The sequence below is a fragment of the Mustela putorius genome, unplaced genomic scaffold (assembly GCF_011764305.1).
Source record: "Mustela putorius furo isolate JIRA1106 unplaced genomic scaffold, ASM1176430v1.1 tig00003858_pilon_pilon_pilon, whole genome shotgun sequence".
Lineage (NCBI taxonomy): Eukaryota > Metazoa > Chordata > Mammalia > Carnivora > Mustelidae > Mustela > Mustela putorius.
In genome coordinates, this window is record NW_025422010.1 from 14963487 (window position 1) to 14979068 (window position 15582).

At 36.1% G+C, this 15582-nt stretch overlaps 1 protein-coding gene across 4 annotated transcripts in view; it reads right to left on the reverse strand.

Annotated features, from left to right (window-relative positions):
• The window catches only part of SMCHD1 (structural maintenance of chromosomes flexible hinge domain containing 1), a 146193-nt gene that overhangs the window by 106317 nt on the left and 24294 nt on the right, over window positions 1-15582 (reverse strand). For 2 of the 4 annotated variants that reach the window (XR_006602060.1, XM_004742791.3), the window contains exons 6-7: window positions 3643-3757; window positions 3404-3523 (exon numbers count right to left, since the gene is read on the reverse strand). Coding sequence is in view for 3 of the 4 variants with exons in the window: in XM_004742791.3 (XP_004742848.2) it covers window positions 3404-3523; window positions 3643-3757 (235 nt within the window). In the remaining variant the exon portion in view is untranslated. Of the gene's footprint in view, window positions 1-3403; window positions 3524-3642; window positions 3758-10148; window positions 10264-15582 lie in introns of those variants that run through there. The other 2 variants (XM_045065413.1, XM_013051436.2) reach the window with 2 other exon arrangements.

Genomic DNA, 15582 nt, shown 5'->3' on the forward strand with positions numbered 1-15582 from the left:
AGTTTACTAGTGATGTAGGTTCATTACCAAATATTTATTGAACACTTCCAAGTTCTATGACTCAACATGGACACAAGGAAGATAAGAATTAGACTAGTGCCCTCCCTCCCTACAAATTCTGATAGATGAAAAACAAATGATTACAAAACAATGTGCCGTTATAAAGCTATGAACCAAGAGCTACAGAGTTAAGAGTTAAGAGGGTAATGTTTACCCAGAACATGAATAGAACATTCTAGCCCAATGAGAACATGAAAGATTTGAGAGTATAAAGCAAACAAGGTAGTTTAAAGTATATGATAAATACATGATGAAAGAGGAGACTGGAAAGGCTGAATCAAGCAGTGACAATGGATGGAAGAGAGGGCAGATGAAAAACTATGTTAAAAGACAGAACAGAATGGTGAATGATTAACATGATTATAATTACTAACTACTTGGTCAGGGGATGCTGTTAATTGCAAAGAGTAGTTGGGGAAAAAGCGAGAAAGAAGGAGGAACAGAAAAGGTTGGTAGATAATATTTTATTTCAGATGTACCAAAAGTGAGATATTCATGGAACATCTAGAGAAAGGCATCTAACTGAAATGGGAAATGAGTACCCCAGACATGATCAGTTGGTATTCAGCATCCATTCATCCCACCTTTTATAGTCCCTTCCTGGACTACAGAGACTGGAAAGCCAAACTCCCTTTTCAGACTTTTCAGACTCCCTTACATTTTAAGTTGTGGGGCACGTTAGGTTTCACCAATTAGATGTAGCAGCCAAAACTTTAGAAGAGGAAAATGAGACAAAGGCCATTTCCTGATATTTCTTTAATGTTTTCTGTTATTACACCAGGTACTGAACAACTGATATCCAGGTTCCAGCTTCAAGCGTTAGCACTGATAAAGCAACTATTATAGCCAAAAGGTCTGTGTTTTGGTGTTAGAAGAACTGCACCAGCAAGACCTTTCCAACTCCTGGATCACAGATAAGGCAGGATGTTTCTAAGTTCCTGAGCCAGTGGTGGTCCTCCAGCTACATGACTGTAGCAGATGTTGCAGCATCCCTTGAAGGTCAATTCAGAGTGTCCCATTATCCTTCTCTGAGGCGGAGCATTCCTAGCCCTTCGAATAATTATGCAAGCATCTAATTCCCTTTTCTAAATCTTTTCTGTTTGAAGTGTCTAGAATGATTTTTCCTCGATGGAGTCCAGCCTGATTCAGTGACTCAATCTTAAAAGCCTTGACAAGAAATACAGTTCGGAGAATTGCTGGCGTTAAGCAGCATGTATATTGCCCCTAGAAAAAGCAAGACTCCTGGTTGTAAATCAAGAGCCACCAACTCTATACACAAGACTGTTTATAAGAGCTGGAGAAGCCAAAAAGTAGGCTGGAAAAGACTGGCCAGGGGAAAAAAAAAGGACCAGGGGCTTATTGGTAGTACCCATGAGATGTTTGTTGGCACAAATTAAGCACAAATTACAGGAAGAAATGGCAGAAGTGATGACCCAAGAGATATTAGTTCTACCCAAGGTGTATCACACCTGTACGGTTTTGAAAATCACTTAAATTATTTCCTATTTTTCACCTGTTTTGACATGGCAAATATTTCCACAAATATACCTTAAAGGTTTTCGTGGTGGTAACATAAGATGACAAAGATGGAATACTATTATGTAAATATAATAAGATGTGTAAATTGTAATAAATGCAACAAATATAAAAAGGAAAAAAGTGGGATGAGCAAAATGAAGAACTCTCCTGGACAGAGGAGAATGTTAAGTTATATAGAAAAAAGTGGCTTATAAATATAAGAAAAGAATTCAGTCCACTTAATAAAGAAAAAGTATTATTTTCACCTGTCAAATTGCCAGCATTTTGCTACTCCCCTCCACTCCTTTTTTAAAAAGAAGGAAATTATCAGATAGGCACTTCCACATACTATTTTCAGGAGTGTATCTGATTTGGGTTTAACCTTTTAGAAAAGCAATTTATAATCTACACCATGAACATTTAAGAAGTTCAAATTCATTGTCACTCTATTAAAATTATAATCTGTATGAAGATAAAACTTATTTGGACAAAATGTTATGCAAGGACATTCATGGTGTCCTTATTTATAATTATAATAGAATATTTATAATTATAATAGAATTTATAAATAGAATATTTATAATTATAATAGAATCCTTTAAGTTAAATGCTTAACAGAATAAATTACAATACAGACAAATACTATGAACCTAGGAAAAGAGTATGTGTATAAAAATATTTCATAAAATGGAGAAATACCCAAAATGTTAAAGAAATGTGGACTCCAAAAGGTAAATATATTTTTTAAAAGTAAGTATATGAAAGAGATTAAGAGTACACTTTTCTCTCCCACCCCCAACTCAAGATGCCAATAAGGAGGTTTTATTTTAATTGCAATGTTACAGTCTTACATTAGTTTCAGGTAAATACGCTTATCTCGATGAGCACTCAGTAATATATGGAATTGTTTAGTCACTATATTGTACACCTGAAACTAATATATAACATTGTATGTTAACAACACTGGATTTAAAATTTAAAATTAAAAAAAAAAAAAACCCTGTGAGCATATAAGTTAGACTAGAAATTCAACTAGAAATTTCTTCCCAGAATGAGACAATTTTTAAGTTTCCTATACATTTTTTATAACTTGTTTTACAATCAGAAAAGAATTTAAGAAGCTCAAAATTACTTTAAAATAAAGATTTTAGGGGCACCTAGTTGTCTCAGTGGGCACAGCACATGACTCTTAGTCTCCATGTCATGAGTTCAAGCCCCATGTTGGGCATGAAGCCTACTTAAGAATAATAATTAAAAAAAAAAAAAAGAATAATAATTCTTAAAAAACATTAAAAAAAATTCTAAACTGTTTCAAGTGGAGAAAAGTTGAATCATACAATAAATACTATATACTCATCACCATGATACAAATTTGTTAACATTATGCTTACTAAAATTGGAATCTAATTACAAATATCTAACAGATATAAATAACTCATTTATTTCTCTGGAGCTCTGATTTCCTAAAAGCCTATCATCCTGTAACTGTTTTCTACTCTAACTTGAAACTGTTAGACCAAAAAAGATTTAAAAATTCAATCTCAATATAAGGAAAAAAGTTTATAATCTTATGAGCAATTTCCGGGAACCTAGCTTTACGAGACAAGTTGCTGCCTGAAGACTTCCAACCTGAAAAAGCATGCAAATAGTCACTTTTTGCTATTCACATGATTAAAGGAAAAAAATAAAAACACAATTTGAAAATGTCATACCTTCAAGTTTTTAAAGCAAGAGTTTAAGTATCTTGGATAGAAATTGAAAGAAAAATTGTCTCTATCATCTGTCCATCAGTAACAACTTTATAACGAGTTACAATGTATCATACCTTTCTGTTTCTAATATATCCACTATATATTGCCTCTTTATTTTTCTCCTTCTTCTCAAAATCTTCTTTAGAAAGCACAAGTTCATGAACATCTTGGGAATCTGCAGGTTTGCTTATCATCTGTTAAATATTAACAAGAGTACTTTAAAAATTCCTAAAAGTTAAACTGGTTAACACACCTAGAATCAACCTCAAAATATTTTTAATCAACTTTCATTTATAAGAAACCTTTTACTTACTCTGGCTGATTGTCCAACAAAGAAAACAGCCTGCTTGCCCCCAACACCAAAATAGGAAATATCACTATTTAAACTGCGTGGCACTGGTACTGGACGAACATATCCTGAATGATCACTAAAAATAAAACATTAATGCAGTGATTTTAAACAGGCTACTTAGGTACCAAAGGAAATTGTTATCGAACTTTTATTAAGTGTTAATAAAATTATCCCCAAGCTAGACAATACCCTTATTCAAGGTAAAGGAATCAGAACCCAAAGTCAAGATACCACCTAATCCAGCAGTTCTCAAAATATATTCCCCAGACCACCCGTTATCAGCATCACAAAAAACTCAAAAAATGCACATTCTTGGACCCACCCTACTAAATCATAAACTCTCTCAGCAAACAAGATTAAATAAATGCCTATATCCTTATCTATATTACTGCCCCTACAACTGTCCCTTCAAAATTGTTTACTGCTTCAAAACTTTAAAAAATATTCTCTGAAGAATATAGGAATTATAGCAAAGACATTCTTACTTCCATGTATCATGACAAAAGAACCTCTTATGGAACCATTAACACCACTCTGGAGAGTAGGCATCCGTGGTCTCTCAAAATATAGGCTAGGTGTCCATTCCCAATATCAGATATAAACAGAATTAGGGGTGAGGCCAGAACCCCTATTACACTCAATGGAAAAGCTAAACACTACATGTGGCATAGCTGGAAGAATTAGAAAACACAAAGATACACTGAAAGTATGTTCCCATAAGAAATTTAAAAAGAAAAGGAACAGAAAATGTCAAAGTGGGTATAAAAGACATGAAGGACCAAAGGAAAATATCTCACACAAGTGTAGTACTGGAAAGAAGAGAAAATGGAAAAACTACAAATATATTGGTTGACAGAGCTGGGAAATGCAGGAAATAGGAAGTTGTAAAAGAATGCAAACTCTCAGTCATAAGATGAGTAAGTTCTGAAGATCTAGCACTTACACTCTATTGTATAACTGAAATCTGCTAAGAGAATAAAACTTAAAAATGCTCTCTCCAAAGGAAAAAAAAAAGGTAAATATGTGAGGTAATGAATGTGTCAATTAACTAGAGGGAAGGAATCCTGTTTAAAAGAAAACCAGCAGTGCCTGAGTGGCTCAGTGGGTTAAGCCTCTGCCTTTGGCTCAGGTCATGATCTCAGGGTCCTGGGACAGAGCCCTGCATTGGGCTCTCTGCTAGGTGAAGAGCCTGCTTCCCACCCCTCCCTGTCTGCCGCTCTGCCTGCTTGTGATTACTCTCTCTGTCAAATAAATAAAATCTTAAATAAAAAAAAAAAAAGAAAACCAGAATACAGTTCAATATTTAATATATATCAATGTAAAAGGTGTAAGAACAAAAGATCAAGACAGTAAATGACAAGGATATTACTGCTGTGATGTACTAATACTGTATGTGAAGTAGATGTGAAATGGCATATTACTTAAGATAGACTATGACAGGGCGCCTGGGTGGCTCAGTGGGTTAAGCCGCTGCCTTCGGCTCAGGTCATGATCTCAGGGTCCTGGGATCGAGGCCCGCATCGGGCTCTCTGCTCAGCAGGGAGCCTGCTTCCCTCTCTCTCTCTCTGCCTGCCTCTCCATCTACTTGTGATTTCTGTCAAATAAATAAATAAAATCTTTAAAAAAAAAAAAAAAAAAAGATAGACTATGACAAATTAAAGATATATATTTTTAATCCTAAAATTATAGTAAAACAAGAGTAACAACCAGTAATCCAACAAAGGAAAGAAATAAAATAGAATTACACACACGAGACACTCAATTTTAAATAAGTCGGGGGAAAAAAAAAGAACAAACATAACAATAATTGCAGTAAATGTAATTGGTCTAAATCCCCAATTAAGCAGAGAAAACTTTAAGACACAACTATATGTTGCCTACTATAAAGTGACAACAGGTTAAAAATTTGGAAAAAGACTTTGCATCTTAACACTAATGTAAAGAAAGCTGGAGTTGCTATATTAACATCAAACAAAGTAGATAGAAGATTATCACCAGGATATGAAGAACATGAAAACAAATACATGGGTAAATTAAATAGGTCACCCTTCTCCTCTTGAGTTTTTAAAATTATAGTAGATTGCTGAAATCAAAATAACACCATTTGATATGGTTCTCAATGTACATAGAGATAATACTTAAAAGAACTAAATTACAGGGCACCTGAGTGGCTCAGTTGGTTAAGCATCTGCCTTTGGCTCAGGTCATGATCCCAGTGCCCTAGGATCAAGCCCCACATCAGGGTTCTTGCTCAGCCAGGAGTCTGCTTCTCCCTCTCCCTCTGCCCTATCCGTCAACACCCACCACCAAGCCCCCACTCATTCTCTCTCTCTGATAAATGAATAAAATCTTAAAAAAAAGAAAGAAAGAAAGAAAGAAAGAAAGAAAACTAAATTATAAATGGGAGAGTGTTAAGGAACCTAAATAACTTGGGAATATTTCACTTTCAAGTCACTTTAGGTGGTAAAATACCTTACTAGTACAATGTAATGTGGGTTTTTTTTGTTTTTTTTTTTGAAAAGATTTTATTTATTTATTTGACAGACAGAGATCACAAGTAGGCAGAGAGGCAGGCAGAGAGAGAGAGAGAGAGAGAGAGGGAAGCAGGCTCCCTGCGGAGCAGAGAGCCCAATGCGGGGCTCGATCCCAGGACCCTGAGATCATGACCCGAGCCGAAGGCAGCAGCCCAACCCACTGAGCCACCCAGGAGCCCCAATGTAATGTTTTATATATACAGTATTACCTATAGGAATTGCTAAAAAACAAAAACAAAATGAAAAAATACTCAAAATCACTTTATAAAGAAAAAAGTAAAATATGGAATAGTAAAATATGTTCAAGCAATCCATAAAAAGGTCAGAAAAGAAAAATAAAAAATAAAGGAAACAGAAATTATAATATTACACACAAGTCCTATTACATATACCAGTAGTCAAGTAAATGTAATGATGCAAACACACTAAATAAAATTGGCAGAGTGACCCATTAAAAAAAGTTACAAGAAACTCATTTCAAATATAATGATACAAGTAGGTTTAAAGAAAATGGATGAGAAAAGACATACCAGATAAACCTGAGTGAAAAGAATAGCTGACAAACAGCACATAAAATACTCTTCAGAGCAAGAAAATTACCAGGGACAGAAGAGTATTACATAATGATAAAAGGATGTACTTACCAAGAATGCATAACAATTCTGTGTATACACAAAATAACACAAGTTCAAAATACACAAAGCAAAAATTCAGAGAACTGAAAAAAGAAATAAATACACTTGCAAATAAGGGGGGGGGGGACTTCAATAAACCTATCTTAGTCACGACCACACAGAAAACCAACAAGGACATAAAAGCAGTTCTTTTATAATAACATCAACCAACGGGATCAAACTGACATTTACAGAACACTCCTCCCAACAACAGCAGAATACATATTCTTTTCAAGAACACATAGAAAATTCCCCAAAACAGATTGTATCCTGGAGCACAAAACAATCTTGACAAATTTAAAAGAGTATATATAGAGTATGTTCTCTGACCATAATAAAAATCAAACTAGACATCAACATAAAGACAAGAGGAAATATGTTAAGAACACTTGGAAACTGAATAACATCTTCCTAAAACAATCTATGGATCAAAGAACAAGTTGCAAAGGAAATAAAAAATATACCAAACTGTAGGCATATGAATATATAGCATTATCAAAACGTAGGCTATCGTGAAAGTAGTTCTTAAAAGAAAATTTATAGGGATGCCCGGGTAGCTCAGTGGGTTAAGTGTCTGACTCTTGATTTGGGCTCCAGTCATATCTCAGGGTTGTGAGATCAAGCCCTGTGCCAGGTTCCACGTGGTCATGGAGCTTGCTTAAAAGTCATTCTCTCTCTCTCTCTCTCTCTCTCCCTCTGCCTCTCCCCTACCTCCCGCTCTAAAAAAGTAAGAAAAAGAAAAAGGAAAAAGAAAAAGAAAATTCACAGCGCAAAATATTCACTTTAGATTATTGATTTGAGACTTGTCTAAGATTCCACAAGAATCTTGGGGCACCTGGGTGGCTCAGTGGGTTAAAGCCTCTGCATTCGGCTCAGGTCACGAGCCCCGAGTCGAGCTCTCTGCTTTGCGGGGAGCCTGCTTCCCCCTCTCTCTCTGCCTGCCTCTCTGAATACTTATGATCTCTGTCTGTCAAATAAATAAATAAAATCTTTAAAAAAAAAAAAAGAAAAGTAAAACATTAAAAAATAAAATTAAAAAAAATCTTTTCTACAAAAAAATCAAAATAAAACTAAAGCAAGGACATAAATAAAGAGCAGAAATCAAAGAATTTGAAAAGAAAAAAATTTGCAATCGAAAAAAAATTTAATTTATCAAACATTGTTTCTTTGAAATGTTACCAATTACTATATACTAATAAACTTGAAAATTTAATGAAATAGACTAACTCCAAGTAAAATATAACTTACAAAACTAAGTCAATAAGTAATATTATAACTCTGCTAACAAAATCAAAGTAATAGTTTAAAAGTCCTTCTGTAAGAAGCTTAACATACCCAAATGGCTTCCAAAGTGAGTTTTAAAACTCAAACTTAAAACAAAAACAACAAAACTCAAACTTTCATAAGTGGAGTATGAATAAATAAATACAATCTCTTTAGAAAGCAATTTACTGGGGCACCTGGGTAGCTCAGTCAGAAAGCATCTGACTTAGGCTCAGGTCATGATCGTTCAGTCCCACATTGGGCTCCCTGCTCAGCGAGGAGTTTGCTTCTCCCTCTGTTCCTCCCCTATCCCAGCTCGTGCATGCTCTCGCTTGCTCATTCTCTCGCTCAAATAAATGAATACTATCTTTAAAAACAACAACAATTTGCCATTACCTTGTATATTGGAACTTTCATCTTTATAACCCACAAAGTTCCCTTCTAGGTACCTAAGAACTTCTGTAAATTTGGACTAGCAAACATACATAACACTGTATAACAGCATACACACATATGCACACACAATTATACAACTTACAAGACAGTATTACTCATAAGGCCAAATGTAGTAGGGGAAGCCAAATGCCCACTGACTGGAGACTAGATTAAATACAGTATGATTTCTTTTAAATATACACAAAAGGATATTTTGTGGTTATGAAAAAAATGAACTACAGACCCACATAAAGTTGAAATCTTAGTAACCTAGTATTAAGTGAAAATACAAGTCCTTCGTAGAATTACAAATAGTATAATTATCCTTTTTTTGCAGCATCAAAAAATAAGCAAAATTAGATTTATAAAAAAATAAGGAAATAGGGATTTTGTCTGCCTTTGGCTCAGGTCATGATCCCAGGGTACTGGGATCAAATACTGCATCAGGCTTCTTGCTCAGTGAGGAGCCTGCTTCTCCCTCTGTCTGCCGCCACTCCTGCTTGTGTGTTCTGTCTCTGACAAATAAATAAAATACAATCTTAAAAAAAATAAGGAAATAAAAATTCAAAACAGTGATTCACTTTGGTGAGAAGAAAAAAAAAACAGAATAAGGGAGGGGCACACAGATGTACATTACAGAAAATGTGCTACTTACTGGTTTAGGTGGTAAATTCTGGTTATTCAGCTTATTAAATTTTTCAATAAATAAACCTTAAAAAATTCAATGCCTGAATTGATGAACTGTTATAAATTGTAATTTGTAATTAATTGTAATTAGTCAAATTCTATGAACCTGATGTCTATTAAGAAAAATAAGGAGGCGCCTGGATGGCTCAGTGGGTTAAAGCCTCTGCCTTCAGCTCGGGTCATGATCTCGGGGTCCTGGGATGGAGGCCTGTATTGGGCTCTCTGCTCAGCGGGGAGCCTGCTTCCTCCTCTCTCTCTCTCTGCCTGCCTCTCTGCCTACTTGTGATCTATCTCTCTCTGTCAAATAAATAAATAAAAGCTTTAAAAAAAAATAAGAAAAATAAGAAGTAAATGGGTTTAGGGTGTCTGGCTGAAGCACCAACCTCTTGTTCTTGAGGTTGTGTGTTCAAGCTCCACACTGGGTGTAGAGATAACTTAAAAATTTAAAAAAAAATTTTTTTTTAAGTAAATGGGTTCTAAGACTTTAATTACCATGGCAATACTTCTAGGAAACAGGCTAAAAATACCTGACCCCAAATACTATCCTAAAACATATAAGTAAGTACATAAAAGTTTAGAGAGAGAGCAGCTCCAAGATAAAACAACACGCATGTACTTAAACTGATTCAAGACTAAGAAATTGTGTTAACTGATAAGGAATGGACATAGTCACCAGGAAGTAAGTCTCCCTTTCAACCCAAACCATCCATGCAACTCTAACCCAGGGAAAAACCTAATCATGGCAAATAAGATTGCAAATATAAATTTCGTTTCAGATTTCCATAATTAAATCCAAAAAATTTCCTGTACTCACACTCAAGGATTATATAAATACCCCTTCATGAAAGTAAGGAAAAGAGGAAGATAATCTGACCTCAAGATAAATCTTGCATTGTAGAAGCAATCCTTTGGAGAATTTAGAAAGTCACCTGCCTCAGGAATAAATTCATATCACAGTCCAAAAGAATTTCAAAACACATCTCAATCAAATACTTGATACAATGTAAAATGACACTGTATCTTTTCAAAGTAAGAGTGTTCCATTAGAAGAGAGAAACAAAATCTGAAAGGAAACAAATCACAAATGGTGTTGAAAGTAAGAAAAAGGAACAGGAGGTGTAATCAAATTAGTAAAAAGAAACTAAAAAACAATATGTAAGTGGTGCCCAGGAAATAGGGTAGAGTGACTACATATGTATATTTACATCTCACTGTCTCACTCTACCAAAGGAATAGTAACCCCACAATAAAACCTTCACCTCCAACAAACTGACAAATGGCCACAGATCCCTATTAGAGCTTCTGGAATAAGTCTGTGTGACACAACAAAAATAACCAAATTAAAGCAGGATGTCTAAATGTTACATACTCATTCTCTGAATTCAAATAATACAAATATCAAGATAAATGAAAGCTCATCTTCACAGAAATACACTGAAGACACAGGAGCTTTTTCTTTGGGAAAATCCTGTTGAGAGTCCATTTCCACAACCTAAAAAAATGGCAAGGGAAGTGAGCCATGTGGCATGGTATTTTTATTTAAAAAAAAAAAATGGCTAAGTTGAGAAACTTTTAATTGCTAATTAAGTTGAAAGTGCAGAAAGTAGCACTAATCCAACATACGTCTGAATCAGGAATACCCAGCATACTTCTTCTTTCCACAAAATAATTAAATGAACACATAGTATTACAATTATGTTCTAGGTATCTAATTTGACTTCTAAGGCAATGATTATAACAGAGCCTACGTGATGATGAGCACATTTTTTAGGTTCAAGTAATGTTGCACATGTAAAGAGAGGTTTGGATTACAGGGGTGAATACATATGTCAAAAATCAGTTAAGAGAGTGACCACTTCTATAAAGGTAAAGTAAGGACCTATGAAAACCCGAACATTGATAAAACCAATGAAAACATCTGAAAGCACTGTCAAAAATCAACATTTTCAGAACTCTATTAACCAAAGGCTTGGAACAATCCAAGGAGTGTTTCTTCAAGATACACAGATGAATCTCAGTGAGAACTGTGAGCTCTGTGATGTTTTAACATGCCCTATTCCATTTTCTTCTCACCAGTTCTATAGAAGCCTTGAAAACTGACAGCCCGGAATCATGGTGAAAACCAGCCAGCCGGGCAGGAGTCACTGGAGTAAATTTGGAGTTCCCTCAAAGCCCCTTCCCCATACAACTGGCATTATTAGAGTTCTCTGACCTATGCCTAGGAACCTCCACTTGCAAGCTCTGTCTTTACTCAACCAAACTCAGAACTTGATCACTGTGAACCACTTTTTGCAGTTGGTCATTTGTCAAAAACAGTTAGTGGCAACTGTTTATGATCACAGCTGACTAAGGCAATCAAGAGAATATAAAGAATCTGGCCAAAAACTTACAAGGAAAATCTGGAGAATGAGAGATCCTTAGTGATTTTTAAAAGCTCCAGAATAGGCTTAAGGGGAGACAAGATGGCAGATGAGTAGGAGACCTCATTTCATCCGGTCCCTTAACTTTAGCTAACTATCAAATCATTCTGAATACCTATGAATTCAACTACAGATTTAAGAAAAGAATTGCTGAAACTCTACAAAAGAAAATCAACCACTTTTTGCAAGGTAGGAGGTACAGAGAAGTGAATCTAAGGGCATGGGATATAGCTGAAGATAAATGGCTGGGGAGGGAGCTTCTGTAGGCCAGCTACTAGAAAGTGATTTGTCCCAGAGCAAAAAATCAGAACTTTTAGAAATCTGCTCCAGTGAGAGATGTCCCTGCCTGAAAGGTGCTCAGCTGGTAAAGTGGGGCAGAATCCTAGGTGGGACAGTGTGGTCTCAGGATCCCTGGGGTCAAAGAAAGAATGGGAGTGTCTGTGGGGCAGGGAAACTGGTTTTGTTCAGCAAGGCTGGAAGGGGGCTCTCAGCGGAGTTTGCCATAAACCACATACTGCAGCATGATCCAGAAAAAGTTCTCTGTGCGGAGGCCCTGCAAAGGGCAGAAACATGGTGACCCTTCTCCTCCCCCTAGGGCAGATCAGTGAGGACAAGCACTGCAGTAAGTCTGCAGACTTTGGATCACATAAAAGGGAAGACAGCTTATTCCTGAGGTTTTACTGAAGAAAGGGGACCAGAATCCTTCAGCTCTAACTGGAGATAGAGCCCCTCTATCCTCTCAAGAGGCATAGAAAGCCTTCAGGTAACAAAAACCACATAGAGCAAGCAGAAGCAGCTTACACTGAGCCTGGCTCCCTGGCAAGGGGTGGTACAACTCCACCAAAGCGAAGACACCTGAGAATCAGCCCAACAGACCCCTCCCCCAGAAGACCAGCTGGAACAAAAGGCGAACACCAAGTTTATGGAGGACACAGGCCTGCAAAACTCTAGCACTAGGGGAAAATAGTATATAGAATTCAAGGGTTTCATTTACCTTTCAGTGTAAAATTTTCCTTTTCTTCCTATTCAACTAGTTTCTTATTTTATCAACTGTTTTTAAGTCCTTTTTTAGCTTTCATTTTTTACATTTACATTTTTAAAGACATATTCTTTATTTTTTGGCTTACTTTCACTGTATTCAATTTTCTTTTCTTTTTTTTTTGTATATATATATATATATATGTTTTTATTTCTTTACATTTTGGGCCTTCTAACAAACAGACCAAATACACACAAGACCAACTGGATCATTGTTTTGTTCACCTGAGAGATTATATTTTCTCTTCCCCACCCCCTTTTTGTTTTTTGGTTTCTGACCTCTGAATTTGTCTAGTATGTATTTCACTTGGGTTGTGGTTGACATTTTTTATTTTGTTCTCTTGTTCATCTATTCTTCTTTGGGCAAAATGACTAAAAGAAAGAATTCACAACATAAAGAAAGAACTAGAGGTAATACTCTCTGTCACAGATCTAATAAGAATATAAGTAAAATGTCACAGCTGAACTTCAGGAAAACAATTCTAAAGTTACCAGCTGCACTTGAAAAAGGCATAAAGACACTAGAAAATCTCTTAGTGCAGAAATAAAATCTAATCAGACTAAAATTAAAAATGCTCTGAGATGAAGTCTAAATTGGTGACTCTAATAGCTAGGGTAAATCAGGCAGAAGAGAGAGTAAGTGACAGGGAAGGTAAGTTGATGGAAAGGAAGGAAGCTGAGGAAAAGAGAAAAACAACAAATGGACCATGAGGGGAGACTTCAAGAAATCAATAATACCATAAAGCAAAACAATATTAGAAGTATTGAGTGTCCCTGAGGAAGAAGAGGGAGGTGGGCAGAAGGTATATAAGAGCAAATCCAAAGGCAGAGAGGACCCTTCTCAAAATCAATAAAGAAAGATCAACACCCCAACATATAATGGTGAAGCTTGAACATTTCAAAGACAAAAAGAAAATCCTGAAAGCAGCTTGGGACAAGAGGTACTTAACCTATAAGGGTAGAAACGTAAGGCTGGCACCATACCTGTCCACAGAGGCATGACAGGCCAGAGAGGGTGGGCATGATATATCCAGGGTACTAAATGAGAAAAACAGGGGCGCCTGGGTGGCTCAGTGGGTTAAGCCGCTGCCTTCGGCTCAGGTCATGATCTCGGAGTCCTGGGATCGAGTCCCGCATCGGGCTCTCTGCTCAGCGGAGAGCCTGCTTCCCTCTCTCTCTCTCTGCCTGCCTCTCCATCTACTTGTGATTTCTCTCTGTCAAATAAATAAATAAAATCTTTAAAAAAAAAAAAAAAATGAGAAAAACATGCAGCTAAAAATACTTTATCCACCAAGGCTCTCACTCAAAATGGAAGGAGAAATAAAGAGCTTCCAGGACAAATAGAAATTAGAAGATTTTGTGAACACTAAACCAGCCTGGCAAGAAATATTAAAGGAGTCCAAAAATAACATACACCAGAAACAAACAATCTACAAAAAACAGGACTTTACTGGTAATACAATGGCACTAAAATTCTTATTTTCAATAATTACTCTGAATGTAAATGGGATGAACGCTCCAATCAAAAGACACAGGGTATCAGATTGGATAAAAAAGCAAGACCCACCCATATGGTATCTATAAGAGACTCATTTTAGACTTAGATACTTCCAGACTGAAAGTGAGGGAATGGGTAACAATTTATCATCTTTTGACTAATGGACACCAAAAGAATGCTGGGTAGCAATCTTCATATCAGAAAAATTAGATTTTAAACCAAGGACCATACTAACGGATGAAGAGGAACACTATATCATACTTACATGGTCTACCCAACAAAAAGATCTGACAAATATAAATATTTGTGCTCCTAACTTGGGAGCAGCCAACTATATAAGCCAATTAATAACCAAATTAAAGAAACACATTGATAATAACACAATAATAGCTGGGGACTTCAATGCCCTACTCACAGCAACAGACAGATCATCTAAGCAGAAGATCAATAAAGAAACAAGGGCTCTGAATGATACACTGGACCAGATGGACTTCACTGATATATACATAGCATTCCATCCTAAAGTAACAGAATACAAATTCTTTGTGAGTGCACATAGAATATTCTCCAGAATGGATAACAAACTGGGTCACAAATCAGGTCTCAACCAATACCAAAAGATTGGGATTATTCCCAATATGAAATATGAAAATATCTTATTTTCAGACCACAATGCTTTGAAACTTGAACTCAATCACAAGAAACATATAAACTACCAAACTGAAACAGGAAGAAATAGAAAATCTGAATAGACCCATAGCCAGAAAGGAAACTGAAGGAGTAATCAGAAATCTCCTAAAAAACAAGAAAGTCTAGGGCCAGATGGCTGCCCAGGGAAATTCTACCAAACATTTAAAAGAACCTATTCTACTGAAGCTGTTTCAAAAAATGGAAATGGAAGGAAAATTTCCAAACTCATTTCACAAGGCCATCAATACCTCAATCCCAAAACAGACCCCATGAAAAAGGAGAATTACAGACCAATATCCCTGATGAACACAGATGCCAAAAGTATCAACAAGATACTAGCCAAATGGGGTGCCTAGGTGGCTCAATCAGTTAAGGGTCTGCCTTTGGCTCAGGTCATGATCCAAGGGTCCTGGGATCGAGCCCTGCATCAAGCTCCCTGCTCAGTGGGAAGCTTGCTTCTCCCTCTGCTTCTTCCCCCTGCTTGTGCTCTCTCTCTCTCTATCAAATAAATAAAGTCTTTAAAATAATAAAAAAAAAAAGATACTAGCCAATAGAATCCAACAGTATATAAAAAGGATTATTTACCATGATCAAGTGGGATTTATTCCTGGGATACAAGGGTGGTTCAACATCTACTAATCAATCAACATGATAGATCACAT